The 16,312-nt window shown below is 39.8% G+C and overlaps 1 protein-coding gene across 10 annotated transcripts in view; it reads left to right on the top strand.

Moving 5' to 3' along the window:
• Positions 1–16,312, top strand: part of RNF144B (ring finger protein 144B) — a 283,693-nt gene that overhangs the window by 171,918 nt on the left and 95,463 nt on the right. For all 10 annotated transcript variants that reach the window (XM_021665346.2, XM_064363027.1, XM_012476542.3 and 7 more), the window contains 3 exons: positions 7,264–7,468; positions 10,022–10,166; positions 15,146–15,235. In XM_021665346.2, the coding sequence (XP_021521021.1) occupies positions 7,264–7,468; positions 10,022–10,166; positions 15,146–15,235 (440 nt within the window). The remainder of the gene's footprint in view (positions 1–7,263; positions 7,469–10,021; positions 10,167–15,145; positions 15,236–16,312) is intronic.

Genomic DNA, 16,312 nt, shown 5'->3' on the forward strand with positions numbered 1-16,312 from the left:
TGGTAAACAGTCTTTGGCAGGATGAGGGGAACAACTTTGACTTGTAGTGCTTGCCAGTTTGTTTATTTTATTTATTTATTTATTTATTGAGACAGAGTCTTGGAGTACAGTGGCAAGATCTCAGCTCACTGCAACCTCCGCCTCCTGGGTTCAAGTGATTCTCCTGCCTCAGCCTCCTGAGTAGCTGGGATTACAGGTGTGCGCCTCCACACCTGGCTAATTTTGTATTTTTTAGTAGAGAAGGTGTTTCATCATGTTGGCCAGGCTGGTCTCCAACTCCTGACCTCAGGTGATCCACCTAACTCGGCCTCCCAAAGTGCTGGGATTACAGTTGTGAGCCACCGTACCCTGCCAAGTTTCTAAGATATAAACATTAATATTTCAGCCAGGCATGGTGGCTCACTCCTGTAATCCCAGCACTTTGGGAGGCCAAGGCGGGCGGATCATCTAAGGTCAGGAGTTTGAGACCAGCCTGACCAACATGGTGAAACTCCGTCTCTAAATAAATAAATAAATACGGGCATACTTACTTACTTGCTTCCACCATGGCTAATTTTAAGCTACCAAGGTAACGTCACTGAACTTGGAGTTGAAAGCGATGCAGTTGGTTCTCGTGAGCTGGCAAGAGCCCACTTCGGGATGTGAATGCCAGTGCCCTTGTTCAGTGCTTTCTTTAAGGATGGAATCTTAATTCTAATGTCCAGAAAAAGACTGTTCTCTCTTTTACAGCTTCCAAAGGCTGCCTGCAAATTTGCTTCCTCAGGGATTTTTTAAAAAGAGCTGTTTGTATGTGCTTTATCTCTTTGTAATCCAATCTTTGTATTTTGTCTCAGCATGTGTTTCCTGCTTTGTTTTATGAATTGGAGAGACTAGTTTTATCCACTGATTTTTAGAGTTAAGTAAAGGGGAAACTACATTTGGATATTTAGATAAAAAATCATAACAAACTTTCCATATATAACTATTAAATATTTCTTTCCTTTACCCTTAAGAGATGCTTATTAGTATTTGTTAATAATTTCATTTCTGTTATCTTGTGGGATGTACTGTCATTTATTTGCATTGCTTGGTTTCTCTCTCTCTTTTTTTTTTTGACATAGTATTTGTTTTAAACATCTATTTCCCTTTCATACTGCGAGGTTTCTGAGAAAGAAAGCCTCTATTTTTCATCTTCATGTGCCCAGGATCTCTAACAAGTACCTGAAACCAGTCATTTGTTGAATAAACAATGAATCATAGACATGTATCTAATTTTCAGTCTTATAATCACAAGAGGTCATACCTGGAGAAGTCATTTGGAATAATACAAATTTAATTGAAGTTGAGGCTTAGTTATGAGTTCTATAAATAAAATGTGAAAGGAACCTAGGAGTGAGGCCTGGGTACCATCCATGGGTGGGAGAAAGAAAGCAGTGTTGATGGTAAAGGAGAAAAGAGGAGCATGAGGATAAAAGAGAGGGCAGGGCCTTACACATAGAAGACAGAACGACAAGAAGAGCCCGGGGTCAGAGATGGATTCGGAAACATTTGCTGACTGTGACTGTAGAGGGATGTCGCTTGTAATTTTTAGAGAGCAATTTATTAACGTGTTTAGAGCAAAAGTTTATTTCAGATATTTAAGAAGGATCTGAGTGGATAGGAATGAGAGCCAGTGAATGTGAATTGCTCATCCAAGACTAAGCTGAGATAGGAAGTAAAATAAAAGTTATATAGAGAGAATAGAATTATAGAAAGGGTAGTTATTATTTGTTTTAATGTTAAAGTTGTTTTTCATTATTGCCTTTATATGTGACTCTTAATAAAGGAGGTTTAATTTTTTTTTTTTTTTTTTTTTTGAGATAGAGTCTTACTCTGTCACCCAGGCTGGAGTGCAGTGGCGCATTCTCAGCTCACTGCAACCTCCACCTCCTGGATACAAGCAGTTCTCTGCCTCAGCCTCCCATGTAGCTGGGACTACAGGCACACACCACCATGCCCAGCTAATTTTTTGTATTTTTAGTAGAGACGGATTTCACCATCTTGGCCAGGCTGGTCTTGAACTCCTGACTTTGTGATTCATCTGCCTTGGCCTCCCAAAGTGCTGGGATTACAGGTGTGAGTCACTGTGCCTGGCCTATGATGTTTAATGTTTAAGTGCTATATGGAAGGTTCCAAGTCTTGCCAAATCGATGACTTTCCAAATTTGAGAACCCTAATGGAGGTGGGTGGAGATCTATGGTCTAATGGAAATCATAACATACAACACCAGCACTACAACACCAGGACTGATATTGGGTGATTTTAATATGCTGTGCACTTTGTTGATGAGTGTACTAGAAGTGAATTGGAAAATTCCAATACAAGGCCATTCAAGATGATATTAGTATATGCATTGTAAGTCAATTGTTGGCTTAGATATACATCGATATGCTTTTGAAAAACCCAGAAATTACTGCTTTGAATTGATAGGTAGCCATCCCCTCACTGTGTCAGGTAAGTTGGAGCACACAAACAGAATAAGAAACAGCCTTGTCTACAGTCAGAGAGGCCATCTCCATGAAATGAATAGAGAGCAGCAATTAACAAGATGCCGGTTCTATGCCCCTCTTCCCTCAAATTAAGGCATATGCACAACAGATAATTCCCATAAGAATGGATAGGTTGTGACTTGGTGAAGAAGAGAGGGAATTTTTAGGGGAAAGGAAAAGCATAGGATGAGAATGGTCTATATGGAGAAGAATGTGAAACAAAGGGGAAATTTGAATGTGTCTCAGTATTACAGAAAGCAAATGATTTTCCAGGGGTCAGCTTAGTTCCAGAATTGCTTTGTCTGTTTGTACATATGCCAGATCAAAAGTAGCTTTTCAAAACCAATTTTTAAAAATTATGAAAGTAGTACTTGTACCTTATTTTAAAAAAATTCAAGTTTAGTGATGAAGTAAATCTTTGTCTCTTCCCCTAACCCCTGCCCTTACTCAAGAGTAACTGTTATGTTTTTTTAATGTTCTTCTGCAAATGTAAAAGTCTATTTCTGTATGTACATATTTTTATTTTGAGACAGGGTTTCTGTCTGTCACTTAGGCTGGAGTGCAGTGACATGATCTGAGTTCACCATACTCTCTGCCTCCCAGACTCAAGCAACCCTCCTACCTCAGCCTCCTAAGTAGCTGGGACTATGGGTGCGCACCACCATGCCTGGCTACTTTTTTTTGTTGTTGTGGAATTGAGTTTCACCACTGTTGGCCAGGCTGGTCTCAAATTCCTGGGCTAACGTGATACACCAGCCTTGGTCCGTCCCTCAGAGTGCTGGGATTACAGGAGTGAGCCGCTGTGACTGGCTGAGATATATATATATATTTATATATTTTATATATTTAGATATATTTTTATATATTTATATTTATATATATTATATATTTTTATAATATATTATAATATATATTTATATATTATATATTGTAAAAAGTTATATAGAGAGAATATAAATATTCTATATATAAATATATATAAATATATAAATATATTATATATATTATATATAAACAAATATAAATATATATAAATAAATATAAATATATATATTTATATATAAAAATATATTTTTTCTAAACATGTTTCATTTATACTCTTTGTCTTTTTTTTTTTTTGAAATGGAGTCTTGCTCTGTTGTCCATGCTGGAGTATAGTGGAGTATTCTTGGTTCACTGCAGCCTCCGCCTCCCTGGTTCAAACGATTATCCTGCCTCAGCCTCCCTAGTAGCTGGGATCACAGGTGCCTACCACAACACCTGGCTAATTTTTGTATTTTTAGTAGAGATGGGGTTTCACCATGTTGGCCAGGCTGGTCTTGATTTCCTGATTTCAGGCCATCTGCCTGACTTGGCCTCCCAAAGTGCTGGGATTACAGGTGTGAGCCACCACACACAGCCCATTTTTTTAAAAAAACACACTTAACAATATATCTTGGAGGTCTTTCCAAATTGTTACATTGATTTACTTTTTTTTTTTAAAGCTACATGGCATTCAACTATATGAATGTATATTATTTGTCTGCTCACCTACATAGAAATCTTATAGACCTGGCATAGCATGTTAACTTTTTACAAAGGTGTATAAATTTTTGATATGGTACACATTAAGTTTTCTACAGGATCATGTATGTGGATGCATTTTTAAATTTCTACTTACATACCCATTTCCACGTGCCCCACATTTAGAATGATAAAATCATTGATTTGGAAAAGACTTTAAAAGTCATCTTGGACATGATGCTTTAATCTCCTTGATAAAATATCTACCATACAGGAGGAACAGTCTTTGTTTGAACTGGTACTTTCTCGCTATTGCCAGAAATAACGTATCAGCTAAGATGCTTTCAGCTGCAAGGAACAGAATGCCTACCTAAAAGTGACTTAAACAGCAAGGGCATTTCGGTACCTCACATACAAGAAGTCCAGAGGTAGGCTGTCATGGGTTTTGGTTAATTTATTACGTTGGTGCAAAATAATTGCTGGTTTTGCCATTAAAAACATGGCAAAAACAGCAATTACTTTTGCACCAACCTAATAGCATCTCTGAATCACTTAGCTTTCCCTCAGAGTTTCAAGATTGTTATGATGACCCAAGCATCATAACCTCACACAGTTATGTCCAAAGGCCGACAAACAGAATGGCCTTTCTTTCCCACATATTAGAGTGAAGATCCAGCCCCAGACGCCCCTTTATAGACTTGCCTTTGCCTCTCATTGGCTAGAATCATGTCACATGCCCAATCCTTAGTTTCATGGAATTGTGAGAAATAATATCTCTAGAATATCCAGATTCTATAGTGATAGACCTTCTTCATAAGGAAGTTTCTAGGGGTTTGGGAGAAATGTTGAATAGATGCTCTGCAGAGTTGGCTAGAGTAGTCAGTTTTCTTTTTGGTAGAGTCAAAATCTGTCTCTTAATAACTCCACTATTGGTCTTCGTTAAACTCTGTAAGCCATTCCTAAGGAATAAGGACTTCTAATGAAGGAAATGTGTAGAAAGCTGTAAGGTTTTCCTCCTTTTTCTTTTTCTACATGCCTTTACATGGTCCTTTATGTGCTGTCATAATAGTGAAAAATACAGAAGGTCACTGTTTTCTGTGGCTCAAACTCTTGCTTTTGCACCGGACTGCACCATAGCTGCACTCCTTATAAGGTTCTTTCTTTATAGTAATTAATAGAAACCTATATTTGTTCCTCTGTCTGTGCTTCAATTTTGACACCCCGGATACCTTAAATAATAAGCTGGTAGAAACAAGTCAAAACTTCTGCCAAATAGTTTTAATTGATTAGAGGTGTGAGAACAAGTTACGTCTTGTATCTTAAGGTGATCATTAGGGATACTACAAATTTTAACAGTAATATGTGTTTTAACTTTCCTTCCCCTTTTCCTTCTTTTTCAAACTTTTAAAAGACCTCTGATTTAGAAGGGATGCTAAGTAGATATTTGATATGGGAGTCTTTCACTTTAAGTTACATACTAATCTTCATTTCTTTGGGCTTAGTGTTTGCGAAGTGGTTGTAAGAGTTTGGAAGAAAATATTAAATGGTTTAGAAATAAAAGACCAAGACCTTGGATCCTATGTGTGCTACTGTTTCCTTGACTTCTTTAGGTTTTAGGGATCTTGGAGGGTCCATCTCTTTTGGGATCTGAGCATCTGTGAATTACAGGATTTCCTCCTTGTGATTGCATTTGTGTGAAGGGCTCATTGTTTTTTGACCCCTACCCTCCAGAATTCCTAGATAAGACCATATATTTAAGGATGCAGTTTTTGAATGAAAACTTACAAGATAGATCCAATTATTTCATTTCTAGGTGCAATATCAGGGGAGACAGTATTTTACCGGAACATTACAGACTTCTTCTTCTTGACATTGAATGTGTAAAATTACTAACTTTAAAAAGTAAATTCCTACTTAATACCTTTATTTTCTTTTTGCACCATCCTTTGGATTGGTTTGCCTTCTGTGTGTACCTTTCTAGGAATCATGAACCCTAGGGGGTTTAAAACTAGGATGTTGTCAAACTTTGCAAATAATTGAGTTCAGAGAAAAAAAAGGGGTATTCTACCCCTCAAATAGCATCATTTTTTTACATGGTATGTTCCCTTAAAGGGTCATAGTATATGCAAAGAACGTGGGGTCTGCTAGTGAATAAAATAGAGGTACCAAGCAAGATTTGCAAACACTTGAGTAGATGGCTGTCTCTCCTCCAACTCTGTCTTCCTTCCTGTATGTCATATGGAACAAGCCAGTGTGTTATGACTGGCTGTTATAATGGTCCATGAAAGTCTCTACCTTTTGTTTTTGGAACATGTGGGTCTTTTACACATTGTCCCGAATTTGCACATTGTTGGGGCAGCAGAACATTCCAACTGACAGGTAATCCAACCTCTTGGCTAAGCCACACCAGATACTGTTTGGTCCCTAAACTGTTTGATTCTTTTCTTCCTTGTTCTTTAATTTCCTGGGAATGTGGAAGAAACCTCACTACCTGTTTCTCAGTGCCTGAAGGAACAAAGTATTTTTGGAAAAATATCTTTTTAAAAATTTGTTTTGGTTCTTTCTTTATGTTTAATTCTCTTCCAAGATAGTGCCCAAATAATTGTAGAAGGGATTTGAAATTTTTGCCTGTTTTACATGTTCAAAGGTGGGAAGTATTCTAAAAGTGTTGTAAAAGAGAACACTTTCATCTGTTCATTAAGGCAATGGTGAACTATTCCATTAGAACCTACTTTAAGAAATGTAGCAGGGCTTAGCAACCTTGTAAATGATAGGTTTGGATCCATTATGAAGATGAATAATAGAAATCCTTACCCTTGTATTATACTTCCATAAATGTCAGTTTAAAAAAGAGGGTAAATGGGCCGGGTGTGGTGGCTCATGCCTGTAATCCTAGAACTTTCGGAGGCCAAGGTGGGTGGATCACCTGAGGTCAGGAGTTCAAGACCAGCCTGGCCAACATGGCGAAACTCCGTCTCTACTAAAAATACAAAAATTAGCTGGGGGTGGTACACACCTGTAGTCCCAGCTACTCAGGAGACTGAGACAGGAGAATTGCTTGAACCCAGGAGGTGGAGGTTGCAGTGAGCTGAAATCATGCCACTGCACTGCAGCCTGGGCAACAAAGTGAGACTCTGGCTCTAAATCAGTCCATCCATTCATCCATCCATCCATCCATCCCTCCAACCAACCAACCAGAAAGACTCAAACTTGAATCGGACAGATCATCACATTTTCTTTCTTTACACTTTAGAAGTTCATCTGGACCCCTACCGAACATGGTGTCCTGTTGCAGACTGTCAGACAGTGTGCCCCATTGCATCGAGTGACCCAGGACAGCCTGTGCTGGTGGAATGCCCTTCTTGCCACCTGAAATTCTGCTCGTGTTGCAAGGATGCTTGGCATGCAGAGGTCTCCTGTAGAGACAGTCAGCCTGTTGTCCTGCCAACAGAGCACGGGTAAGAAAGGAAACTTTGTCTTTGGTGGGATTATTTGGTAGTTTTCTTAGAAACTCAACATACATTATGTGTAGAAGGAGTTACGTTGTGATGGCCTTTAGAGATTGGTTATTTTCTTGCAGAACCTCCCTGAGAAGTGTCTCAGAATTGGTAAGTTGCTAAACAAAACAAAACACCAAAAAAGCATTTCTAGTTATTTGCCCCAGAGGACTGTTCCAGATATTGCTGGAATTAAAGTTTGTATGAGTTTTGCTTTCTCTTTAGGTAGTGAGGCACTGTGGTCTGCTGATTCTCAGTAGGAAATCATGACTTGTCCCAGCTATTTGCTCAGATATGGTATCTGCCTGTATTCGTGTATCTCATTCTTCTTGCTTGCAAAATAAGTCAGAAATTTTCTTACCTGACTAAATTGCCAGCTCATGATGCGTGACAGTCATATTAGAAAGAATGCAGCAATAGAAACAATGGCCCTAAATTCTTTCATAATATAGAAAGGAGGGTTCTCCCATGATACTTTATGCTCTGAAAAGGTTGAAATTTTGTTATGACAGGAAGCAATTAGAACTGTACCTTTTTAGTACAGGTTTTTTTTTTTTTTTCTTTGAGACAGAGTCTTGCTCTGTTGCCTAGGCTGGAGTGCAGTGGTGCGATCTCAGCTCACTGCAACCACCGCCTGCTGGGTTCAAGTGATTCTCCTGCCTCAGCCTCCCAGTTAGCTGGGATTACAGGTGCATGCCACCACGCCCAGCTAATTTTTGTATTTTTAGTAGAGATGGGGTTTCACCATATTGGCCAGTCTGGTCTTGAACTCCTGATCTCAAGTGATCCACCCACCTCAGCCTCCCAAAGTGCTAGGATTACAGGTGTGAGGCACTGCACTTGGCCTATATGGAGGGATTTTATGGCAGCAGCAGGGCTCAGAGTGAGAGACCTCTGTGTTTTATTCCTGCTTTGCTTGAGGCTATGGTTGTTCTGCATCAGCAAGAACAAAATACCAGTGTTGTGATCCCATTGGCTTAATCATGAAGTGCACCCAGAGTGTGTAGAACCAGGCATTAGGAATAGTAATGCTACCTGGCTACAATACTGTGCTTGAATCTCAGAACAAACAATTGGAAAGGAAAAAAGATCTAATACTCAGGGCAGGCATGTGCCCTCTTAGCCAGATTTAAACCAGCATTGCCTACATTTTCATGACCATAGCAGGAAGCTCTGTGGGTATCACGGGGCAATGCAAAGAACTCAGAGGATAGGAGGATTTTCATTCTGACATTGTCACTTGGCATCTGTGTGTCTCATGGAAGTCACTTATCTGAAAACAAGGGAATTAAGATACGAGTTGAGCATCCTTTATCCAAAATGCTTGGGATATGAAGTATTTCAGATTGAAGTTTTTTTCAGAGTTTAAAATGTTTTCGTTGTATATTTTACTGGTTCAGCATCCTTAATCTGAATATCAGAAGTCAGAAAGGCTTCAGTGAGCATTTTCTTTGTCATGTCAGCACTCAAAAAGTTTCAGACTTCGGAACATTTTGAATTTTTTGTACAAGGGATGCTCAACCTGTAATTGTCTCCTGACAGTGTGAGGTTATTGTTCATACTAAATCTAATAATAGATTTGATAACACTCTGTGAGTTGAATATCTCTGTGTGCTGGGTGTTTTTTTGTTTTTTGTTTTTTTTTTTGAGATAGTCTCGCTCTGTTCCCAGGCTGGAGAGCAGTGGTGCGTTCTCGGCTCACTGCAACCTCCGACTGACTCCCTGGTTCAAGTGATTCTCCTGCCTCAGCCTCCCAAGTAGTTGGGATTACAGGCACACGCCACCATGCCCAGCTAATTTTTGTATTTTTAGTAGAGACGGGGTTTCACTATGTTGGCCAGGATGATCTCGATCTCCTGACCTCATGATCTGCTTGCCTTGGCCTCCCAAAGTGGTGGGATTACAAGCGTGAACCACCATGCATGGCCGGGTGGTGGTTTTGCTGGGAGTAGCTAAAGTGTTACCTGGTGCTATGACTCACCTATCCGTCTTTCCCGCTCTAATTCTTGTTGCTTATTTTCTGTGCCCCTTGGGGCTGTGAGCCTGTATTGGTTTAAGCGTCTGTTCGGAGAAGCTCTTTTGAAAGTATTGGACATTATTTTAAAGTGTTGATAATTGAGACCCCCGTCTCCATTTGTCTAATGAACAGACTGTTAGATAGATTATATACACCCAGTTTGGACCCTCACCTAGTTTTTCTGCTGTGTGACTGACTCCTTGCAGTTCTTATTTTGGCAATGTGTGCTTAGGGAGTGAAATATTAATTTGGCAAAATAGTGAAATCAGTGGTGTAAACTGTAATTATATAATTCACTGAAAGCCAAAATAAATAAAGATTCCTTCTTGCATGAGTTATCTGTACATCTAATAAGAAGGATGTTTTTGGCCACACCCTATCTTTTGGAAGTGAATCAAGTGTGGATAACTATGAGTTCATTATCTAACCATCAGGAGCCCTGGGAATTCAATTGATGACCATCGGCTGAATGCCATTTCTCATCCATTTGTTTCTAGAGCCCTCTTTGGGACAGATGCAGAAGCCCCCATTAAGCAATGCCCAGTTTGCCGGGTTTATATCGAACGCAATGAAGGCTGCGCTCAGATGATGTGCAAAAACTGCAAGCACACGTTTTGCTGGTACTGTCTCCAGAACTTGGATGTAAGTTCCACCTAGGTTTATTGTACGGTTTTTCCTATACTCTATCTGTACCGCAGCTGATATCCTACAGATTTTCCTTTTAAAATATTGAGGTGATTTTTGTCCTGCAAAGGGAATTTATTTTTCTTAATGAGACTTCCTAAACCTGCTACTTTAGATATCTAAAAACAGCTTTTTGATTATCTTACATACGTTACCTTGGTGTTAAAGGCAAGCTTTTGTTTTAGGGGCGTTTCTTACTATTTGGACATTGGCTCACTCTATTATGTAAAGGACTATTAGTGTCTTCATTTTATATTGCTGTTATAATGAATTAGCACAGGCTTAGTGGCTTAAAATACCACTAACTTATTATATAGTTCTGCACTTTGGAAGTCTGACATAGGTCTTGCTGGGTTAAAATCAAGGTGTCAGCAGGGCTGCCTTTCTTTCTGGAGGCTCTGGTGGAGAATCTGCTTTCTTGCCTTAGAGATTGTCTGCTTTCCTTGGCTTGTGACTTCTTCCTCCATCTTCAAAGCCAGCAACATCACATCTCTCATTCCCTTCTTAGTCATTGCTCCCTCTGACCACAGCTGGGAAAGGTTCTCTACCTTAAGGACCAGTGTGAGGAGACTGGGCCCATCAGGATAATGTAGGATAATCTTCTCTATCTCAGGGTTTAATTTAATCAAACTTGCAGACTCCCTTTTGCCATATAGGGTAACACATTCACAGATTCTGGGGATTAGGCCATGATATCTTTGGGAGGCAGTTATTCTGCCTACCACTATTAGGTTTTCTCTTCTTTTTCAATTTAAAGAAAAATGGTTTATGCTCTTGCTGTCTTTCTCTCTTGCTTGTGCGCTCTCTCTCTCTCTCTCGCTCTCTCTCTCTCTCACTCGCTCTCTCTCTCTCTCCCCCTCTCTCTCTCTCCCTCTCCCCCCACCCAGTTGTGGGCATGCAGGAGTATTGCTACTGTTTTGTCAGTGTTCACTTCCCAGATCAAGGGGTTTGGCTTAATTATTTTTTCTCACCATCCATGAATCAAGTCGTTTTCTTTTCTTTTCTTTTTTAATTGTACTTTAGGTTCTGGGGTACATGTGCAGAACATGCAGGATCGTTGCATAGGTGCATACATGACAAGAAGGTTTGCTGCCTCCATGCCCCCATGATGTATACCTGGCATTTCTCCCCACATTACCCCTCCCCACCCTCTGCTGTCCCTCCCCTAGCCAAAAACGAACCAAATGGTAAAGACCAACAACGCAATGAAGAAACTGCATCGACCAATGGGCAAAACAAACGACCAGTAACAAAATGGCAGGATCAAATTCACACATAACAATATTAATGTTAAATGTAAATGGGCTAAGTGCCCCAATCAAAAGACACAAACTGGCAAACTGGATAAAAAGTCAAGACCCATGACGGCAACATTAAATGATCTCCTGCAATACTATGAGCTCTCGGTTTTATTTTTCTTTTCACCGTAGGTGGGTTGACAGGAATCATATTAGCCAACTCATCATTAGACATTGTCTTACACAACACGTGCTATGTAGTAACTCATTTTCATTACGTTTTATCTATAGGAGCAGTATTTGCTATCATAGGAGGCTTTATTCACTGATTTCCATTATTCTCGGGTTAGACACTTGACCAGACTTATGCTAAAATTCGTTTTACCATTATATTTGTAGGTGTAAATTTAACTTTCTTTCCACAACATTTTCTTGGCTTATCTGGAATGCCCCGACGATACTCAGATTATCCCGATGCATACACTACATGAAACATCGTCTCATCTGTAGGCTCATTTATTTCATAAACAGCAGTTATTCTAATAATTTTTATAATTTGAGAAGCCTTCTCCTCAAAATGAAAAGTTTTAACCATTGAGCAGCTATCTACTAATCTAGAATGACTCTATGGCTGCCCTCCTCCTTGTCACACATTTGAAGAGTCTACTTAGGTAAAATCTTTAAGCGAAAAAGGAAGGATTTGAGCCCCCAAAAATTGGTTTCAAGCCAATCCCATAGACCCTATGACTTTTTCAATAAGATATTAATAAAATAATTATATAACTTTGTCAAAGTTAAATTATAGACCAAACTCTATATATCTTAATGGCACACCCAGCTCAGTTAGGTTTACAAAACGCCACATCCCCTATTATAGAAGAACTTACTGCTTTTCACGATCACGCCCTTATAATTATTTTCCTAATCAGCTCAATAGTCCAATATGTTATTTCCCTAATACTTACTACAAAACCAACCCACACTAGTACCATAAATGCCCAAGAAATCGAAATAATCTGAACTATCCTGCCCGCCATTATTCTTACTACAATTGCTCTTCCATCCCTTCAGAATCAAGTCTTCTTAAATTCAGGTGCAGTTTTATTCACTCCTGTGCCAACTTCAGAAGTAACCTGACAGGTAAAAATGCAGTGGGAAGGGTTGGTGAGGTAAAAATGTAATGAGGTTACCAATGGTAACCTCAGAGGTAAAAATGCAGTGGGAAGGGTTGGTGAGAAGGTCTTACTTCACTTCTGGTCTTTTGAAGTTTGGGGTAGCATAAGTTGTTTATAGATAACACCGTGTTTTGGCAATTTGGACCTCTAAAATATGTCCATATCAGTGTAAGCCCTCAGTCACCATTGAGTTGCCATTCTTTTCTCAGCTCTTTGTTTTGGTTGCTTGATTTTCTTTTATTCAGCAAGCAATTTGTGTAGTGCTTTAGTTCAGACATGCTTAGTGAGTGAGTGTGCAGTTAGCATGTGATGTCTGCTGGCCACCACCTGCTGGATTTTTAACTGAAATCTAGACATGTTGTTTAAGATGACATGTATGAATAAAAATAATAACCTCCATCTTAGTGATTTAAGAAGAAGTATAAACTGGGAAGAAGAAAATGGACATTTCAGACTCAAGAAGTTCAGTAGCTCAGATTGGAGTAAATATTTTCCATTGAAAAAATTGATTTATCATAGGACTTTGAATTACAATTACATTTGATATTTAAGCCCTAGCATGCATCTAAATGAGTGATATTCTGGATGAGAATTTTAGATTGCACATTACACATGCATTACAAATGAAAAACAATTTTTTTTTCCTTCAGGTTTTACCAGAATATTAATTGGGTTCATCTCCACAAGGAGGCTGAGCCCATGAGGCTCTCTTTAGGATGCCCAAGTGTAAGGGACTAAATATGTGTACCAGCTCTCCATCCTTTGGTTGAAATGGGTTTGGAGGATGGTGTTGCAAAGAACGTGTGGTTCTGTCACTTGTGCTGTTCTGGTTCTGGAGATGAAATGGTGCAGATGTTAAATGGCTGGATACACAGACTTCAAACATTGAAGCATCTTTTTTTCTGGTGACTGTTTTTTAAGATCTCATTTTCAGTTTTAGCCAGGGGCGCTGGATTATTGGTAATGACGTTTTTCTCTAGGCAAATGGAGTTCTACATCAGATGGTGGTGTTGCTTTCTGTTTATAGGAAAGTTTGAGAGCACGGGGGCAGGAGAGGGGTGACTGTCTAAAATCCAAGCCTGAGACTGACACCAAACAGGAATTTTGAGTGTTGCTGGAGATGAGCTTGTTCCTGTCTTGATTCTCATCCCTGTAGTTTCAGAGGATGAGTTATGCTTAATTGTCTGCTTTAGAATCCTGTTTCTGTCCACAGCCTTAGAGACTTGAGCCCATTCAGTTATCTCTTCTCTCTCCTGTGGTTTCAATCTCCACTCTTTCAACATATCCATGCATTCTACTGTGCCATATTTAAACATGAGTGAACATTTTACTTAAATCATGCATCTTTTCCTTACTACCCCTCTATTTATCTTTCCTTTAGAAGCCAAGCTTCAAAAAAGCATAATCACCTCTTGCTGCTACTCACATTACTTACCTTCCAAACATTGCAATGTGCTCAGATTGCCACATAGTCACACCCTGACTGTACCCCTTTCCCAGATTTTGAGTGATTTCTTACTGGCAGAATCCAGTGAATACTTGTCCTTAGCTTACCTAGATCCTCTGCTGCATTTGACATTCTTGACCACATCCATTTCAGCGGTACCACCTGTTTATTTCTGTTCTCCTTTTCTGACCATGTCTCATTTCCCTTTCCAGCCTCTTCCTCAACCCATTCTTAAATGCAGTCTCTTTGTTCAGCAGTCTCTTAAGTTCAGCAGTCTCTTTGCTTCTCAGTTTATCCCTCTTCCTGATTAATTCAGTCTCTTCTGTGGGTTCCTTCCACCCTATGTACACTGATGCCCGATTGAAACTCCTTTCTCCATTCATCTAATGAACAGACCATTAGATTATCTACACCTAGTTTGGACCCTGAGCTAGTTTCTCTGCTGAGGCCCAGATCTTTTTTTTCAGTCTAGATCTATGTGATGAGCTGCCTTTTGAACAGCCCTGCTTGGGTGTCTCAACCATCTCTCAAGTTCAACATGTCCAAACTTATCTTCCCAACAAACTCCATCTCTGTGTTGTCATTTCTCTCGATAAAGCCACTGCCTTCTTTCAACCCAACTGGTTTTCCTCATCTGTGATTTATTCTCCTTGTCTCTCTGTCTAGTTAGTTAGTTTTTTAATATCTTAGGACTGTAACTTCCTCTTCTTCATCCATCCTCAGTCACTGGCATTTTCTCTCTCCTGGTTTGCCACACCAGCCTTTCAGCTGCCTTGCTCCTGGCCTTCCCATTCCATTGTACCTTTGCCAGGGCTGCCTTGCTAAGATTAGTAAGGTCATTGCTATTTTTTTTTTCTTTTTAAAGAATTAATTGAGATTCTTATTGTTTATGATTTGTTTTCACGTGGTGATTTATGAAACTACCAAGATAAAGAGTACGGGCTTGGAATTCCTAGAGGGAGTCACTAATATCACCAGAGAAAAACTTTGGCTTCCATTTGGTGATCTGATGTGGTTTGTATTCATTTCTCCATATAAAACTGCATATTTACTGAAACTAATCTTTTTATTTTTCAGAATGACATTTTCCTCAGACATTATGACAAAGGGCCATGCAGAAATAAACTAGGACACTCAAGAGCATCAGTGATGTGGAACCGAACACAGGTACCCTGACCTTACAGGGAGCGTGACATAAACCAAAATTGTGATGGCTTAAAGAGCCCACCTCTTCATCTTCCCTGCACTATTCCCTCCTGGGAGGTCCCATCTCAGCCTGGGAGGTTCTGGGGAATTCTAGGGCGGGGCTAGGGAAAAGCAATGTGGTAATCACCTGAAGTTAATTCATGAGCACAGTCTCCTTGAGACTGTGGAGGAGCAGGGGCACCAGAGCTGCCAGGAAATCAACAGTGACGTGCAGAATGCAGGCAGATGTTCTTTCCTCTTGAGAAACAGTGGAATGACTTTTCTAAAGCCCTTTAAGCCATATTACCATCAAAGGCAATGTATTAGTCTGCTCTCACACTGCTAATAAAGACATACCCAAGACTAGGTAATTGATAAAGGAAAGAGGTTTAATGGACTCACAATTCCACGTGGCTGGAAGGCCTCTCAATCATGGTGGAAGGCAAAGGAGGAGATTTCAGTAAATATGCACGTCTTACATGGTGGCAGGCAAGAGAACTCCCTGTGCAGGGGAACTCCCATTTATAAAACCATCAGATCCCATGAGACTTACTCACTACCACAAGAACAGTATAGGGTAAACCTCCCTCATGATTCAGTTATTTCTACCTGGCCCTGCCTTTGAAAATTGGGGATTATTAAAATTCAAGGTGAGATTTGGATGGGGACACAGCCAAACCGTATCAGGCAGTGCTCTAAAACCCTGTGAGCCCCTGCTGGGGCTTAGATCCCTCTCTAGATGCCGTTGTGTGTTTATGTAGCAGGTTCAAAGGTAGTCATGGTTTATTTTTAATGGTGTTTTAGGTTTATTAAAGATGGTGTCCTTTGGAGGGAGTCAGTGCTATTATCCTAGTAGTCATTAACATCCCTATGAGCTAGCTGAGGAAATTCAGGTAGAGAGAGCACGAACACCAATAATTCATGACTATGCTGAGCTTGTGACAGCTTGAGTTAGCATTTGGATGGTTTTCATCCTTGATTTGGTCCTTTGTAACTCTCTGGCTTTTTTCTGGTTCAAGTCATTGCTAGGCACTGGCTGAAAGGTCCAGAAATGTAACT

The sequence above is a fragment of the Aotus nancymaae genome, unplaced genomic scaffold (assembly GCF_030222135.1).
Source record: "Aotus nancymaae isolate 86718 unplaced genomic scaffold, 86718_ANA_hifiasm-v0.15.2.pri h1tg000051l, whole genome shotgun sequence".
Classification (NCBI taxonomy): Eukaryota; Metazoa; Chordata; class Mammalia; order Primates; family Aotidae; genus Aotus; species Aotus nancymaae.